The following is a 19,665-nucleotide window of genomic DNA, read 5'->3' as shown; positions in this document are numbered from 1 at the left end:
CACCTTTACTTCTGGTTTTTTAGTGACTGATTGGAGAAACAAGTCTCATGGACTTTCCTGCCTGGGCTGGCTTTGAACTGAGATCTTCAGGTTTCAGCCTTCTGAGTAGTTTAGGATTACAGGTGTTAACTTGTCATTCGATTTTATTTTGAAAATTATCCAGGATGGTTCATAACATATAAATAAGCATCTAACAAATTTGTTTCAAATAAACCTAACTAACTTGTACTAATCTTAACAGAAACTATGCTGAGATTTTAAAGTACTCATAAATTGCTTCATCTAAATGACACTGACACCTTCCTTACTTGCACACACAAGTTAATTAAAAGCAGGGTAAAAATCTGACATCCTTGCCTCCATTTTTGCCTCTGTCTCCTTTACTGTAAGTTTCTCTCCTACAGTCACCTTGAATATGAGGAAGGACAGGCTGATCTATTACTTCTTTATAACAAGGGACTGAAACTACTCCCACTGAGAGAAAACTAGAGGGCTGGGCTACAGGACAGACAACCCCTCAGATGAGGTCCCTATCTATGATGATGAGGACTCAAACCCTGTAGTAGTCTTCTCACAGGGAATAGATTATTCCCCTCAAGTGAGGAAGGTGATAACCAACATTGAGATAGTGATCAACTAAGCCACACTTTGTCCTGCTTAATTATGCATGCCTTTCACATCCTGCTCTGTGGTGGTGGCCAATATCCCTAAGTTAGAATGCAGGGAGTGCCTGCAAGCCAGCCAGTGTTTGCTAACCTTTCCTCTAGGCTTGTACCTTCTCCAGAAATCATGCCTATTCTTTTTTGCTCTTCTAGCTGAATAAATTGATCTCAGCTTGCTTTGTATCTCTGCCCATTATTTATTTATTTATTTATGTTTTGCCAGTCCTGGGCCTTGGACTCAGGGCCTGAGCACTGTCTCTGGCTTCTTCTTTTTTTTTTTTTTTTTTGCTCAAGGCTAGCACTCTGCCACTTGAGCCACAGTGCCACTTCTGGCCATTTTCTATATATGTGTTACTGGGGAATCGAACCCAGGGCTTCATGTATACAAGGCAAGCACTCTTGCCACTAGGCCATATTCCCAGCCTCTGCCCATGATTTTTATTTCATGTGCACTGGCAAGAACCTAAAGGACAAAGTTGAGGACTGCTTTTCTTTTTTCTCCTTCTCTTCCCCCTCCTTTTTCTTCCTCTCTGTCTCCCTCTCTCTTTCCTCTGGGCTGGTGGTACCAGGGCTTGAACCCAAGGCCTTGAGCTTTTGCTTAGCTTCTTCAGTCCTGGCTGCTGCTCTACAAGTTGAGTGATACCTCTACTCTGGCACTTTTCTAGTTAATTGGGCATGAGAGTCTCTTGAATTTTCTATCCTTGTCTGCCTCAAATTGTGATCCTATTTTTATATTTCTATATCTCTCATTTAGGTCTTAACTCAAAATTTTAGTTTTTCTCAGAAAGCCAGAGAAGAAAGGAAATGCAAACACCATTGAGCACAGAATATTGTTATATAGTTATGGAAAATTGGGCTGTCAGAAGTTAAATGGTTTGTCTCTGTCATACGTCAAGTGAGTGGGCTTCCTTTACAATTTTCTCATACTTTTTATTTTTTATTTTTGCCAGTCAAGGGCCTTGGACTCAGGGCCTGAGCACTATCCCTGGCTTCTTTTTGCTCAAGGCTATCACTCTGCCACTTGAGTCACAGCGCCGCTTGTGGCCGTTTTCTGTATATGTGGTGCTGGGGAATCGAACCCAGGGCTTCATGTATACGGGGCAAGCACTCTTGCCACTAGGCCATATTCCCAGCCCTCATACTTTTTATTGAATGAGTCAGTGAAGACCAAAAGCATACTTGTGTTATAGTAAATCCAAATACATTCTCATCTGTTTCCAAAGGTATATTTCAGGGCATTCTTATGTGTCTTTTGTTTATTTCTAGATTTGTTATTATAGCATAATAAACATTCTTACATTTGTAGACTGTTAGAATGAAAATTTCATAGAGGATTCATGAATCATTTTCATTGTTATCATCATTGTGATGATCATTACCTGGTGATTACATTCCTATATCCCAGGTGATGTTATAGCTTCATATTTGACCAATTGCTTTCTTTATTCTTCTGCACTTACTATTAACGAACCTTTTTCCTCTCTTAGAAATACTTTTCTTTTCAATTGTCGTTTCTTCTCTACTAATGGCCATGCCAAACCAGCTAGGCCTTGGACTTCTCATTCATTAGGCATGTTTTCCTTTGTGCGATTTTGTCAAAGCTGAATGAAACAGACATTCTGAAAGCATTGTTATCATTTGCTGTGGGTAATGGTTCTGTGACAAGCAGAGCTTCCCTCCTGTTATCGGGCTGCTCTTATTGACAAAAGTATCTGATTTCTTTCTTTCTTTTTCTGCTTATACAAAAGCCTTTGATTTGTTTTTCAAACTTGACAAAAATAACTTGATTTGGTCAGTTTTATAGTAAACTGATGTTAGTTTCTCTTCTCTCCCCGCCCCCCCTTCTTTTGAGTGATGCTTTTAAATATACCTTCAGATGCCCATACTATTGCCTGGATCTATATAGTACTGCAAATATAATTATAACTGATGTAACAATTTAAAAGGTTATTTTCCCCCTCCCTGTGGATAGTTATATTTTATTTCATTTTAAAGGTGATTTGCAGGATTCTGAGATACACACATTTCAATTTTGTACCCATCCTTCTAGTGAGATTGCTTTTTCCAAAGGAAAGGAATTTGTCCTTTCACTGCACGCAGTAACTCACTCTCAACTCTGTTTGAATATTTCCCCTCCAGGTCTTCGCCTCCTCTGCAGGAGAGAAGGTCTGCTGCAAATGTTTCCTCCCCAGCATGGGTGCAGAGCCTGCAGCTGGGGCTTGCAGGGAGGGAACAGCCCAGGCAGGCCAAAGAGAGAATGTGTCCTCTCTCTTCCCTCCTCCTGAACTCAAAATGGGAGTATCTTTTCTAGACCTTATTGTCTTCTTTGGATCTACTTTTATTTTTCTTACGTGGTCCCTAAAGGAAACAGAGGAGAGCCAAAATACAATGCTACAATGCTACAATGTGATCTAGCAGTTAAATTGATTGCCCTGGAAGAATGAATCATACATCTGCCTTCTTCACAGAAGTCAGATGAGTCATAACTCGTGGTCTGCCACAAAAGGCATTTCCTTATAAAGATGCTTCAGGGGACTCTTTGATTCCTGTGTAACCATTTTGTTCATTCATTTCTGTCCATTTTTTATTTCTGAGGAGAAAAAGGACATAATGTCAAGTTTAATAAGAAGCCCCTTGTATGAATGCTTTTGAATTAAAAAGAATACTCACAATTTTTAATAGGTTCTTATACTTTCACCCTCAAATTTTAATCTAAATGCAGAGGAGTGAATTATAATTCTTGTAAAATCATTGAGTAATACATTGAATAAAACTTAATTACTGGAACACAACTGACCTTGTAATATTTTAACCTCCATCAATATTTGGTAATAGATATTTCAGTTAGTATTCATTTTTTACTTCATGTCAACGTTTAATCTCCTGATGACTCCATTTTTCAGGCTATCTAGAGAATAGATAGCTCCCTTTTCAAAAACTATGTTAACCATTTTGTTCTACCACATAGATTTTCTGCTTGTCTCGTGCTGCTCTCTAGTGCCCATTTCTTAAATTACATGCCATAGATTAAAAAACAACAACAACAACAAAATTTTTTTTTTTAAAGTTTAGCCTCTGGGGTAAAGGTAGGGGGGAAGGAATCAACAATTTTTTTAGAGTGTATACAACATGATTGGTTCTGTTTGTTTGAATTTCATCTGTCAAACAAAATTTGCCAGCCTGAGCAAATTTCATTCTGGACTGTTACTGAATGGAAATATTAAAACTGATTCAGGCACTCTTTCAACACTCTTTCAACAAAGCAGGTGTGTTTCCTGGTTGGGCTGAATACAGTGGTAGAAATGAATTTAGCCCAAGCAACATATAATTTGCCCCTTACTTTCTTTTTTAGAAGTATCCTTTCCTGCTCTAGACACCAGCCTTGCTGATCACCCCTTAAGCATTCTCTCTTGCTGCCTCACTGGAAGCAACAGCCAACGCTTCTCCTCCAGTCCTTTTCAACACCAACCTTGCTTATAGATGGAAGAAGGAGGAAGTGAATGAGTTTTCCCTGAGTTTCAATTCTTATCAGTAAATCCTAGAGCCCCAGAACCCTCTATAAAGTCTATCTGGTAAGTGTCTGCACACTGCAGGATATATTGATGGACGTAGTTGACAAGTATTTGGTGTCTAATCTAGGAATGGGCATATGGACATACCTTGGACATGAAAGAGATTTTAAATTCAGTATCAACATAAAGTGACTTCCGACTATGTAGGAGAAGGCAGAAGGTAGGCATAGCACCCTCATACTTCCAGCCTTTACTGGAGGTGAGTATACCTGTCCCTGTGGAAAGATGGAAGAAGTATGGCCTAGAAAGGCTGAACACATTCACAAAGCCACAACTTGAAATGGAAATGTTGATTGGCCTGACAGCTAGACTTCTGATCCGCACCCTAGAGCATCCTGCGAGATTCCAAGGACCTGTTGAGTAGTTTGATGAGGACCAGTGTTGACTGACTGACTGACTTCTAGACGCTGTTGTTGTGTATGGTGCTGTTTTACTAGCACCCTGCTTCTTTGCCTGCAACGCAGGGTCACAGTGAAAGCCAGATGGCACAGAGGCAGGGGGAGAGGGAGGGGTAAGGAGAGGGAGCGGGAGGTATCATCACATTGAATCTCCACACTCTGAACAACTCCTGAATATCGTAGACATGGTAATTAGCCAACTGACAATTTTTTGTCAATGTCCTTTTGCCTGGATGATTACATAAGATAAACAATCTCTTCACAACAGAAGGATGTTCCCACCGGGGCTCTTCTCCATCTCATACAAGATACAGGCACCTGAGGAATACAGATATAGTAATATGGAAACCTTTACTAGGAGCTGCTTGCTTACATTTTTTGCTTGTTATACAAGAGGCACATGGAAATCGAAAATACTGGCAGGACATGCTGTCTTGATGTTGTGGTGTAGACTTGTGTGGAGACAGAGCAAAAGTGAGAAGGACGGTAAGATGGGAAAGGCCTTTCACTGCATAATTTTTCCCATTAAGTGCAGAACCATCCCTGTTGACCCTTGTTAAATCTGTATCAGGAGCACGTGACATCTCCTGCAATGTTTCTTAGAGCTTCCAATTAAACATTTTCCGTAATTTAAAATTGAAACACTAGAAAGAGACAGATATAATTCTGCTCCCTATTTTTTCCTCTTGCACAAGTGACACAGTATAAGGAGGGGCCCCCATCCCCCAACACCCTAAGAACTTTTGAAGTTTCAGATCAGGTTATAAATGTCTTTCAATCAAAAGTAATACACAGTGTTAATGTATCTTGGGAAATCCACATTGGGGTGTTGATGAAGAAGATTAAAAAGTATGACTAGCAAAAGGTTCATGTAAAAGATTCTTTTCGATACCTCAAACATACATACACACACACACACACACACACACACACACACAGTGTCTTTCATTAAAATCATGAAATTTCGTTGGAAGTTTGCTAACATTCTATGTTCTAGAAGTACCATCTTGAGAAATGCATTAAGTTCACAGAGAACAATTTTACCATCCTTTCTATAATGTAAAGCATATTTGTATCCATGATCTCAATTGATGACCACAGCTTCTCTGAGAAGAAACTGAAATCACTTCATTCCAGAGTTAGTGGGCAGCAGAGTCATGACTTCATTTCAGGTCTCACATACACCATCAAGGCACTTGCTTCCACTTCTATGCCTGTCATAGCCCCCACGCGTCTCCCCCATAACTCCTGATGTACCTGCTCGTGAGACCATGTCCTCTCGGAGCCATCTTTGACACAGATGTCCAGCCTCAGCTCAGTGCCTGTGGCTCCATGCTTGCTGTCCACACACAGATTTGCTGCCACATTCCTAATCTGTGGAAAGAAGCAAGGGGTGACATGGGTCAAGATGTAGTATACTCACAAATGTATATGTTGAACTGAAGTGCCTTTGAACAACTATTAGAGATCATAAAGAAAATATAGCAAAAAGCAAAAGAAGCAAGAACGTTGAATATGGTTAGCTCCTGGCAATCCTGGTAGAAATCAGAGAATAAACTATTGTTTTGATTCCTTAACTAGAGCAATGTCTTGGATTTGCATTCAACTTTTGGAGAAAAAGTAGTACGTTGAGCACAATTAAATAATTACATGTGAAAGAATGTGGAACAATCACAGTGGAAATGAAGTTGCTTGCAGGAAAGAACTGTGTTGATAATATAAAACAGGGAGCAGTTTGAACTCATGATTTCTCTGTACAAAAGGAGACTTCTCTTATTTTAGGTAAATGCCTAACCTGGGATTTTGTTACTTCTTGCTTTGAGTACCTTCATTATCATCCTACTGAGAAGTTCAAATCCAGGGCAGGTGATATAGGTAAAGAATATGATGGAGGCGAGTGAGTCACTTAGCACTGCCTGGCTTTGGGCAAGATGTGGTGAGCTTATGTTCCAGTTTGGCTGCAACAGTATTGATTTAAGCCTGTTCACATAGTTTAGCATTTTTCCCGGATGATAAATTAGATGCTACTTTAGAAGATTGTCAAAGGGTCAATACTATTGTTGAAACACTATATAGATAAATACTCAGTACATTTCTACAGAGCACTTAGCTGCTGAGTGAGAAAAACAAAGGCAATTCTTTCCAAGTATTATATTAACATTGGGGCAGAGAATGAAAAATATTAAAGAACAGCAGCAGCAAGAGAAATAAGAGTTTGGACAGCACATAAGTCTTTTGTTATATATTATTGCCTGGAAATTCCACCAATCTCCTTGTTGGTGTCATCCTCTCAGCCTGTATTAGAGTTGGATATTGGTTTTAGATTGTTCAGCAGGTATGAAAGGTAGAAAAGCTCCATTATCTTAATCATTTTTATGTCTTCTAATAGTCTTAAATTATGGAAATCTCTTTAAGTATGTTTAAGAATGGAAACAGAATAGAATGAACACCTACTCCTGATGGTAGTTAGGAATTCTTTCAACAAAAACAGAATGCCTCAACTGAGCTTATTGGGGTAAGGCAGAGAGATCTGTTATGAAAAATACTGGGCATCACAAAAGGAATAAAGAATTCTGGCTTGGGAATGGTTTGGTGGAGGGAACTATTTCATTTACTGTAGGAGTAGAGGCCATTATTATGTCATTCAGGGGGGAATCAATGTAGTGGGAACCAATTTCCTCATTCAGGAAACTTGCCAACATATTGGGTTCATATTTTCTTACTGGAAAGCTAGTTTCAGGGTCTCTCTGCTGTTAGGGGAATGTGAAATAATGCAGAATACAGAGATATAAAAGGAAAGCTATGGATATTTTGTCAAAAAACAAACTGACCAACAAAACAACCAACCAATCAACCAACAACCAGCCATTCAAGCTGTAGGTAGACATGAGACTTCCACATTTATTTTCCTTGCAAACGGATTGCATCCCTTCTCGTATTATCATGGATGATCCAAAAAGACAGGGAAATGAATTTGGCTGGTCATTAAAATGCACATGATTTCCTGTCACTGAAGGAAAGAAAGAAAGAAAGAAAGCAAGAAAGGAAGGAAGGAAGGAAGGAAGAAAGAAAGAAAGAAAGAAAGAAAGAAAGAAAGAAAGAAAGAAAGAAAGAAAGAAAGAAAGAAAGCCTGGTCTCTATCTTTCCTAAAATAAGTACTATTACTCTCTGGGATTTTAGGATCCACACTTAATGTTCTCTGTGGGGCTAAGGAGGAGCTCAGTAGTAGAGCACTTATTTAGCATGTTGGAGATTCAATTCCAACACGGTGGGGGAAAAAACCTTTTGTGAAATCAATTTCTTGTTTCTCTAGTGAAATAGAAACACCTAGGAGGGCAAAGTTAGATTTTGCAATTGCTCTCTCTTTCTATCTCTCCCTATCTCTCCTCTTTTTTTTTTTTTTTTTTTTGGCAGCAGGGGACCTCGTGTGGGAGAGCAGGTTCACGCTTTGTACCTCATGCTGTTCTCAAGCTCTTAATTCTTCTACCTCAACCTCCAGGGATTAAAAGTCTGCTCCACAATGCCAGGTATACTACTGCTATCTTGAGCTTGGCACACTCTGCAAAGCTCCTCTTTCACTCTTTCATCTCCTTATCTGAGTCCAATGTGTGGTTGATTTTTTTTTTTTAAGCTGTCTGTAGGCAGAAAACTGCCTGATAGAGCACTAGGCAGGTTTCTCCTTTCATTCCTGGGCCTTTTAACTCACAGATCCCTTTCCTTAGAGAACCAGTTATCAATTTATATACTGCAGTCCTCTTCAGGACACTGTCATTTCCTTTACCTGAGTCTAGGACCTCTGAACCCCACATGGGCATGGTGTGAGGCAAAGAGGAAGGCACTACGGATAGGCTCCTGGCTGCTTGGTTACAGAGGATGAGTTTTGTCCTATATAGGGCTGGGATTCCAGCTCATCCACTAGAGGGACCCTGCTCTATGGAAGAAAAGAGATGGACAAGCAAAGGGCGTGGAAATGGCAACTCTGCCAGACTTGAGCACACACCAGCTCTGCCATCGAGCCTCATTTAGTTTTCCAATGTTATGAGCGTGAAAGGTCTCTGGCAAGGATGGAGGATAGTACTTTCCAAACTCTTGATTTTTCTCAACTCTCCCTCAAATGGCATCTGTGTAGACAATGGGATAAACTGCTTTGGAAATCAAATTTCAAGTTTCAAAGCCATAATTGTCTACATCTGTGTAAATTCCAGCAAAAAAGTTGTGCCAGAGGGGCAATGCTGGCAGTTCACTCCAGGAGGACTAGGCAGCTGCAGATATGACTAACATCCAGCCATTTCCCCTTGCTTCTCTCTCTGGTATCTTTTTTATCACCACCTCTCCAGCTCCTATTTGGAACCCCTCCAAAAGAAAGTTGTGGCTTAGAAAAACAGGTCTATAAAAATAAATGGGTGACTAAAATTCCAACAGAACCAATCTGACTGCTTGCGTATTCACGTGACCAACGTTAAAAGAAATGAAGCAGAAATATTGACAAATGGTTTGTATTGTTTTCAACATAGGTTCTGTACTTTGGCTAAAAAGACAGCAATTCATACACAGATACATGCCTGCCTCAGACTTAGGACATGGGAGATGGAATCAATCTACGACAGAAGAGATAATTTCCAGGCTTTTGCCCTTTTATATCCAGTTTCGGAGATTTGAATGATTAACACTGTGTCAAGGACTCCTGAGGGAGGCTGAACAAGATTAGAAAGTGAGGTGGTGCTTGCCCATGAGGGTGGAAAGGAAGGAGTAAACAAGGAAAAAGGGAATCATTATGTATGACAGGATTATGGAGATAAACCCCTTGTAGACAAGGATTAGAAGAGGTCTTGCAGAGAGTAAAGGCTTTCTTTAGGTATGCAAGAGGAGGCAGGCTCTCCTTCAAGATGACTGTATTTCTCCTATCCAGGAGGCTTTTAGAAAAGAGGTAAGATAGAAGGAGGATCATGCAAATTGAAAAGTGATTAGCAGATGTGCAATAGGTAAAACATTTTTTATTGGGTATGTGTTGTGTTGTGTGTGTGTGTGTGTGTGTGTGTGTGTGTGTGTGTAACTCACTTGGCTTTTAGAAATGATTTGGCTCAGCAAAATAAGAGCCATGATTTGTTGATTCTTTTAGGTAGACTTGAGGTCTTTTAAGTAGAGAAATGGCTTTATTGTTCATTCAATCACCGTTTATTAAGTACTCACACTGTATTTGATGCTAGGTACACTGACTATAAGAGAATTAGTCTCTTGATGCAGGTTATGGTCTAGTTAGCACATTAGAAAAGCATCTTGTGTCTTCCGATGTTTCTGGCTGTGAATTTAAAATATGGCAAAAAGGATCAAGATACTCCTTTTTGTGGGGTGTGGGTGATTTTAGAAGACAAATTTAAATGCTGAGCTAGAACAACAGGAGCCTTTAGGGTAGGATGGAGAGAGAATTGAGTGGAGACTTTGTGAGCCTTGGCTCTACTGAGGAGATAATCCTTAGAACCTGAGATACAGGTTTATCAGTTCACATTCAAGGTTCTGGAAAGGCATTTTGAGGAGAATGGATGGAAATTCAAAGACTCAGAAAAAATATGTTGATGCTTTTCAGAGGCCTTCAATGTTAGTGGCAAGTCATGGCTCTGAAGGCATCTTCTTAGGGTATAGCAGTGAATCAAAGATTGAAGGGGAAACGATCCATGTGGAGCATGATGGAGTTGTGCACTTGGTAGAAATGAAGACATGGGAAGTGGCTCTGGAAGATGAGTAGACTTACCACTGTTATTTTCATCTCTTGATTACACTCCACCTGAGTAATCTATAAAGTCATGGAAGTATGTGGTATCACCACTCAGCAAAGACTATGAAGCGCGATGAGAAGACTGAAGATGGAACTCTGGGAAATGCCATCTTTTAGAAGTGGGTAAAGAACAAGAAAGGCAAAGTTAACAAAAGGATCAGAAAGCAGGCAAGGAAAAGGGTTTCATGGAGTTAGGAGATGGATTCACACAATCAAATCCCATACAGTCACCAGTAGGAGGGGGAGAGGCAGCTGGATACGACAAGCAGGAGGTCAGCAGTGGCCTTTTGAAGAACAGTTTCTGAGGTGTGCTGAAGGAAGACAGAAGACAGATTGCCAAGTGGACCAAGGGAAAACCAGGAGGTGAAATGAGAATCATTCTTAAAAACTTCTCTTTCCAGAAGCTTCACAGTGATTGGAAAGTGTTATGAAAAAGAAAAGCACAATTGAAATGAAAACATTTGTGGGATTGGGAGACTTGGAGATAGAATTTTAGCTCAGTTTTGACATACTTCATGATAGATTCAGCTAAAAAGTAAAGAAGTGCTGTTAGAAATAAAAATAACAACATAGGAAGCACCAAACCTGCCTCCATGATCTTGATAGGACTTTTCACTATTTAAGGTTTTTGCCTCATGGCCATCACCCCATTTCCCCTTGAACAGACCCATTTCATCTCTAATTGCCCCATGCTTGTGGCGTCCAGTAACTGCTGGCAGAGACCAGCTAGTGACTTTCATTGAAATTATGCCCACAGAGATTTTTCTTGTGCACATTTTCCTTGTGCACATTTTCCTTTTCTGAATTTACCATAAATGTAATTGCTTTGGCATGTCCCTCTTGCCTTGGGATTGACTGCAACTACTCATTTCAGAGGGCTGGTGTGCATTATGCAAGAGAAAGATGAGCCCATAGCATAAATAATACCAGGGGGCCTTAGATTTATATTGTTCTCTGCTCCAAATTGTCTTTTTCTAAAGCTATCCTCTGCCACTTAAAGTTAAGTATTTGTGAGTATTATTTGAAAAACATGTCTCACATCAAAATAGGAACTTTCAAGTGAGGAGTCATTTGCCAGAAACAATTTGATTTTCACAAACAGACACAGTGGAAAATTCCTATAAATAAGCAAGTCCTTTCTGACCAAAGGAAATGAAGCGAGGCAGTCTTTCTAACCTACTTGAGACAGAACTGAATGCTTTCACAATCAGCACCAACATCCTACTGTGCATTCCTTCAGATCTGCCCTTGAAGTTTTGCGAAAGTCAGGGGTATATGCAAGATTATGTAACGAGCAGATAATAAGCAGAGCTTGTATCTGTGTCTCTGATTCTTAGGCCTGCGCATTTTATGCCATATAATGGCAATGGTTACACCCAACTCACCAGAAAAGTGTGATATGGGGTGTGAAGCTGTGGCTAATAGCTTACTGAGCTCAAAAGAATAGATAGAGGTTAAAGACAATTATGCATTCTTAGATTTATAAAGAAGATACCTTGTCAAAAGTTGAATTAGAGTTGGATCTGGGCATAGACACTGAGGTAGGGTTAGAAATAAAATCAATACTCAAAATAAATGCTCAGGTAGCTTCCAGAGATAGATAATGATGGTCAAGCCACTGACATACAACACTGATGAGGAGTATCTGAGGCCTGAATTTAGGGATAGTTATGATGGATGGACAGGAGAGGAAGACCATTTTGTAAACATTGTTTGAGGTCCCTGAGGGTTTTCTTTTTAGTGGTACTGGAGTTTTGAACTCAGGGTCTTGTGCTTGTTAGAAAGGTGTTCTACCACTTGAGCCACATGTACAGCAATTTTGGCTTTAACTATTTTTCATGTGGGGTCTTTTCCTTTCTGTCTGGGCTGGCCTTGGATTGTGATCCTCCTACCTATTCATCCTGTCTAGCTGGGATATACAGGTCATTACAATGGGTGAAGACTCTAGATTTTCAGCTTGGGTTTTTTAAATTTAAATTCATCTTCTGAAAGAAAAAAAGTTAGAAAATGGTAAAATAGTGCTGACCCTTCCTGATCTACACAACACACTGGAAAATCTCTCTTTAATTGTTCAGTGGCCAGGTTCTGTTTGGTTCTACTCCAGTAGACATTTATTCCTGCCTCTCCCATAGGCTTTGGAGATTGGAAACCCTTGCCTGGTTGGACTTAGCCTTTGTAAAGGAGAGAAAATGGAACAATTTGCATCAGCATTCTCAGAAGTAGAATTCTGTTTTCAGCTCGATTTCTTTTTCCTTAAGGTGTGATATTATAGTGTCATCAAATCAGAAGGTAATAACTTACGATATGGGGAATTTCTCATCCTGTATTGCATCACGAGGGCATAGGTGACACAGAGGCATGGTGTGGCGGGGAGTAGCTGATAGCTGGCTTTGCTGAAGCAAAGCTTTTGAAAGCTTAGGTGACAAATTCTTTTTGTGAATTATGAAATATCCACTCCTGTGTTATGACACAAAAATGTATAGCCTGTGGGGAATACATATTTTAAAAAGTTGTAGGTAGTATTTTAGAAGAGTTACAGGTTTACTCTAGTCCTTCTTTTCCTTCTTGCAATTAATAAAACTCAGATATGTCCATTATTGTGGGAAGGGAAGAAGAAAAATGCGATCTGAGGGAAAAAAGTTGCAGTGGAAGGTCAATAAGAATTTTATAGAAGATTCCAGAAACAACTCACCAAAAGGATAACTAAAAGTCGGGAAAGGCATTTAGGTCAGGAGTTCATATGAATTTTAGAGTTTTCTGTGGAGAGAAGAGCATTTCCCAAGCCACCATTCACACTAACCCTATGGCGAGAGGTTTAAATGGGAGGATGTTACTTTGAAGATGAATAGAACTCACAGTAGAAGTTGATTCTGCATTGTATTGTGAACCCTTCAAGGCTCAGACTGCAGGGTGGAAAACCCCTATCATGGCTGACAAGTCAAAATGATGGGTTATTATGCTTTCTACACTGTCACTCAAAATGACACAGAGACCTCAAGTCAGACCAGTACGAATTGTGCTGGAAATTACCTCATCTTAAGAAATATCTGATCATGTAATATTCCTGTCATTTCTTCTGGGGTGCTACTTTGAGTGTAAGTATTTCTTCCATTGGTTAGACTTATTGATAATTTGCCAGTGCAACCTTAGACTTGCTCTAGTTCCTGTCCATAGTACAGTTAAGAAGCTCTTGAGTATGTTTTGAAGGCTGCTAATTAATGAAATCGGCAATCCAAAAATACAGGGGTGATTCAGAGAACGACATGACCTTTTTATCCTGGACTGAGAGGTAGAAAAAAGTATGAGACACATGTTAATCTGTGGGCTTTTCAAATTCTCTCCACAAGTGGGTTCTCTTGAATTATTCTTTCTCTAAAGAAACTAACCTACTTATACTCATTTTTATCTAACATAATTCAGAAGCTGTGTCTTCTATTGTAAATTTCATTACTGTTAAGTAGCGTTAGCATTCTGAAGGAGGTGACTTGGGTCTTTAAAAAATAAAGTAGAAATATCAAATTGCATTGGCACACAAAACTATCTGAATGTTTGTGAAACATTTCATGATTTAAGTACTTACCTGCAATATTTCTCAGTGGGCTTTACATTATCAAACCATATAATTTCCATTTTGTAAAAGAAACTAAAAAGTGGTAAAAAATATTTTCCACTCTACTTCTTACCTCCTGCTGTAAAAACCAAACATGTTGGGGAACAGAAACTGTTGAATTTTGAAGGGCTAGCCTTCAAATTCTGAGTCACACTGACCAGAAGTCCCTCATTATTTTCTGTAGCAAGGGAAACTCATGTGACAACGATAGGGAAAAATGAGATGATATATCCTATAAAAAGTATTGCCATTTCCAAATCAGTGATTAAAAAAACAAACAACAAAACAGTTTCAAGAGCATCAGCAGTAGGTTTGCTCTAGTCTGAGGAGCCTTGGTGCATGGATAATTTATAAACAGCCCAACAAGGCCAGCCAAGTGAAAGGCAGGTCGAAGTGTGGCTTCTTGTGGCTCTGGGAGGCTGAGGTCTGGGTTGTGTTGGTGTCAGGGGCTTGTGGTATACGTCAAGCTAGTGAAACTTCCTTGAGAAACTTGCTCCTCTGTGCAATTCCAGCTTGGGGTGACTTTGGAACAGAGTGTATTAGTCTGCTAGGGCTATTATAGCTGCTATAACGAAATACTAAAGATTAGGCAATGGAAGTACATTTCTCACTTCTGGAGTCTGAAGTTGAAGATCAAAGTAGTAAGTTTTATTCTTCAAAGGTCTTGTTGGCTTAGAGTATATATCACTCACTCTCTCTCTCTCTGACTCTCTTCTTCCCCCTTCCTTTCTTTTGAAATAAGACCACACCAGTCCTATTGGATTAGCACCTACCTCTTATGATTGATTTATGAATGTTGTAAATCTTAGTTTCCTGAATAGACTCAGCTGGCAGTTAAGATTTTAACATATGAATTTTGGGAGGACATTATCCCATTGCTGTTGTAAACAGTACTTTGGTTCCCCTAAAGTTAATGAAGCAGCTCCACATGAGGGTATATACACAAAAGAACTGCAGGCAGAGGCTCAAACAGGTATTTGCATGGCAAGGTACTCAGCAACATTGTTCACCACAGGCAAATCATGGATGTGAAGTAAGGACACTGAATCTATGCTTCCCCTAGAAAATTACCTCTTGATTTCCCTTGATTGTTTCCCTTGATGGTTTGATTTTCTATTATGTTTCAGTGATTTCATCTGGTTGTTTTTTGCTCATGTATAACACATTTGTTGGGATTCATTCCACACACCTTGAGTGGTTTTGGCATGTAAGCTTTGTGTTAGCTGCATTCCAAGCTGCTGGTCTTTGAGGCAGGAGTCTACTAACAGTCCTCCAGCTCTCCAATAAAGGTCTTTTAAGTTGTGGCTTCTCTGTTTCTCGCCAATTGAATTCACCTTACAACAGGAGCAACATATTTACAGATATGCAAATAAATAACACCCAGCCTTATAAAAGAAACCTTAAAGATATCATGCTAACTGAAATAGACAACTCTTAAAGGAAATAGACTTATACTTCTATTTATATGAGGTGCCTAGAACAGTCAAATTGGTAGACACAAAGGAAAGAGGGTAGGGGAAGAGGAATGGAATAGTGTTCTCTCCTCTCCCTTAACCATGTGTTAAAATCTTAACCTTCATGCTAATGACATTTGAGGATATGATGTGTAGGAGGCAATTAAAGCAAAATGAGGTCATCCAATAAGACTGGTGGTCTTATGAAAGCAGAGCAGAGAAGTCTTCCCTCCTGCTCTAATATACTAGTGGCACATAGCAAGAAGGAAAAAGCCAGTGAGAGTCCTCAACAGGATCCAATTGTGTGGGCATCCAGGCATCAGACCTTGAGCCTCCAAACTGTGGGACAATGAACTTCTATTGTTGGATCAGTCTATGAAACTCTGAGCGGATTAATAAATGTTGCTGCAGAATTTGAATTTGAGATGACTAGAAGGCTCTGGAAGTAGATGATGAAAAGGAAGGTTCTGGAAGTAGATGCCATGATGGGTGCTCAGCAATATAAATATATTTACTATCACTGGCATACCACTAAAAGGACAACTTTTATGTTATGGGTAATACAGTACAATGCAAAAATCTGAGGCAATGTGTATTTGAGATTGAGAAAGGGGCTTTTGCCAAGATGCTGTGTTGCTATCATGACTTCATTGTGTGGTCTGGAAAGAGGAGTGGCACTTCATTAAAAGGCAAGAACAAGATCATTTTGCTGTGGATGAAAATTAGGAGACTCATGCCTCTAAATAATATAGCTTCCTTAGTGTATTTAAAACGGATGCTAGCTCATACCAATAAGATTTCACCCCTTTCTTCAAAAGGCGAAATGTTATAAAGATATATAGTATTATCTGTTTTTCCATAAAGGTGCATTATTGCCTTAGACAAGAGATCTGTTTAGAAATCCTCCAAGGGCGTGTGATAAATAGAGAACATTAAGGCCAACTCTAGCTGATAAGCCTTTCTACTTGCTTTATCGGTGATCAAGTCTTATTCAATCCATACTATTTTAGATTAACCAATTACCAAGATTCTTCTCTGCCCAGTGAAGAATTGAGTTGTGTAACTCAACTAGTCACTGCAAAGCTTTCTACCTATATCACCAATATTTTGTTACCAAGTTCTGAACACCAGAGGCATATTTGAATGAGCTGTAAAACCAGTCTGATTTTAAGTTTTGCAAGCATTTTTATAATTTAGGAGGGGATAGGGAAGTGGGGGGAGAGGAGAGAGGAAGAGGAAACAGCATTTGAAAAGTGATGGCTATTGTGTTGTTGGATAGATTAAAAACTTGACCTCTTCACCTATCCCAGAATTTCATAGGTGTATATGACACAATCAAAACTGTCTTTTTCGGGCTGGGGATGTGGCCTAGTGGCAAGAGAGCTTGCCTCGTATACATGAGGCCCTGGGTTCGATTCCCCAGCACCACATATACAGAAAACGGCCAGAAGTGGCGCTGTGGCTCAAGTGGCAGAGTGCTAGCCTTGAGCAAAAGGAAGCCAGGGACAGTGTTCAGGCCCTGAGTCCAAGGCCCAGGACTGGCCAAAAAAACAAAACTAAACTGTCTTTTTCCATATTCTGTTTTTTTTGTGTTATATTTAGCCTGATAATTCTATTCAAACATTTTCTGGAAATGTTTTGTGTGGTGTGTGTGTGTGTGTGTGTGTGTGTGTGTGTGTGTGTGTGTGTGTGTATACATGTGCATGTGCCCCAGTACTGAAATTGGGTGCAATTCTTGAGCTTTTTTGCTTAAGGCTAGCACTATATCACTTGAACCACATCTCCACTTCTGGCTTTTTGGTAGTTACTTGGAGATAATAGTCTCACAGACTTTCCTGTCTGGGGTGGCTTTGAACTGTGATCTCAGCTTCCTGAGTATATGTGTGAATCACTGATGCTTAGCTGAAAATTGGACCATTTAAGAAAGGGAAAAATAGTTTTCTTCAGGAGAAAATATTTGTTCATGTTTACTTTTATATAGAAGAGTTTATGTGATTTCCCTTTCAGATAGAAATCCTTTACATCTTCATTGCCAATGAGTAACATACATGAATGTCTTGATACTCCTTCATTCTTTGAGAAGACCAGGAGCTCTTACAAAAACACAACAACAATGCCACAGGCACTCTTAGTCATTAATTTTTATATACAAATTACTACCTGTACTGCATCACTATAACATGTATTATCATCACTGCTAAACTAACAGGTGGCAGCTGATTACTTGTTATGCACCAAACATGAGAGTTTTGTAGGGTTGACTACAGTTAGTCCTCAACATTTCTACTACATAGAGACTATTCTTACTTTACATGAAAACAGAAAGATGTAAATGACTGGCCTGATTCTAACATTTCTGGGAATTTTCAGAACTGAAACTTGAGCAAACAGAAATGCCTGGGATTTCTGTAGAACAGAGAGGCTTATTGGACACTGAGGAGTGGAGAATGATGAGAACTTAGAATGCATCTTTGCATTTTTCCATTCCATTGTACAGCACACATTACAGTGGCAGAGTGAGCTCAACTCATGTTTGCAGAAGAAAACGATGTGGGTAGCTAATGGATATTTAGTACTTACAGCCAATGTCGATTAGACCCTTGGCTAATCTTCTGCAAATGGCTTGTGGTTTTGATGTTGATGTCTGTGGTTTCTTGGCTCAGAAAAACTTTTGGTAAAAATAATCCCCCTAGTTCTAGAATGTTTGTATGTTTTTGGATGGCCTCCCTGCTTGAACAATAGTTTGGTTGGGTATAAAATCTCTGACTCTTTATTTTCTTGAGAATTTTTGCAAAGCTGCTTCATTGACTTCTGGCAAAAAAGTGTTCCTGTTCAAAAGTCAGTTTTTAATTTTTTTACTTTGATTAAAAAATTCGTCTTAGAAATAAAAGGATTTTGTTAAAAAACATCGGTGGTTCTAAGCTGAATTTCCCACTTAGGGTCATTTTAATATGCACATAGATTCAAATATTTGTTTTTTGTTTGTATATATTTTGTAAGACAGGCTCTTACTGTGTAGCCCAGTTTATCTTCAAACTTTCTATCCTCCTGCTTCAGCTTCTCAAGATTATAGATGTGTGCTAAGATGTCTGGATTCAGACTCAAAAGTTACACTTACAACTTCATTTGTCTTGTTATACAAGACAGGAACATATGCTATGTATGTAAATTTTTACCTAATACAAGTACATACATTTAAAGGAAGACTACATAAAGAGAAAAGATGAACGTTTGGATGGCACGTTCTGTATGCTAGATAGGAGAAAAACTATATTGTCTTTGATGCACCTCTCACTCATTATGACTTGGGTTGAATTGTCTACAGTAGGACACTGAGATGACCAGTTTGCTCATTTGGGAATCTGATACAAAAGGAGAATGGCTTTCTTGATATGTTCTTTCATTTTTCTTTTCTTTGAGGTCTGAGACTGGGACTCAAACTAAGTACTTGATGCTTTCACTCACTGGCTAGTGCTCTACCAACTTAGCTATGCCTCTAACCCCTTCTTACATTTTTCTAAACTTCCTTGCTGAGCTCCAAAGAGATGTACCACCATGGCATCCCAGTGACACATCAAGATTAATATGCTCAGAATAGGGTATCGACTCCAAATAACTGCTTAATGATCTGGTTAGATTACATATATATATATGTATGTAATATAACATATATACTACATATACAACATATAACATATATACAATATATACTATATATAGAATATATAGTATATATAGCAGTATATGCATTCTCTATATACTCTATATTCTATATGTAGTATATTTAAAATATAACATATCATGTTACATATACTATAACATCTATTACATAATATATAATGTACATATTATCGTATATGTTATATATAATGCCTTACATATTTTATATATACATACATATGTACACACATACACATGAACTGTATATATGTGTATATACATATACATAATCAAATATCAGATGGTTCCCTGTATAGTTGCCAAGGGAACAGTGGGACAATCTTTCTATGTGGCTTTCCCAGTTGTGAGACAAGGTGGCTGAGCTATCAGAGAAGCTGGCCAGTTTTCCCCTTAGAGAGCACCAGTGACCTCAGTTCATTGTGGAGACAAGTATTGGCTTTCCCCTCTGTAATCCACATCAAAGGAGCTTACAGAAGTTCTTTGACAGAGACAGCAATCATGTCTCGAGATAGACT

At 39.1% G+C, this 19,665-nt stretch overlaps 1 protein-coding gene across 1 annotated transcript in view; it reads right to left on the bottom strand.

The window, feature by feature from the left end:
• Window positions 1–19,665, bottom strand: part of Galntl6 (polypeptide N-acetylgalactosaminyltransferase like 6) — an 837,540-nt gene that overhangs the window by 23,641 nt on the left and 794,234 nt on the right. Inside the window, exon 10 of the mRNA XM_048330738.1 lies at window positions 5,890–6,006. Within this exon, the coding sequence (XP_048186695.1) occupies window positions 5,890–6,006 (117 nt within the window). The remainder of the gene's footprint in view (window positions 1–5,889; window positions 6,007–19,665) is intronic.

The sequence above is a fragment of the Perognathus longimembris genome, chromosome 21 (genome assembly GCF_023159225.1).
Source record: "Perognathus longimembris pacificus isolate PPM17 chromosome 21, ASM2315922v1, whole genome shotgun sequence".
Taxonomy (NCBI): Eukaryota; Metazoa; Chordata; class Mammalia; order Rodentia; family Heteromyidae; genus Perognathus; species Perognathus longimembris.
This window is presented reverse-complemented; position numbering and strand designations above follow the sequence as displayed.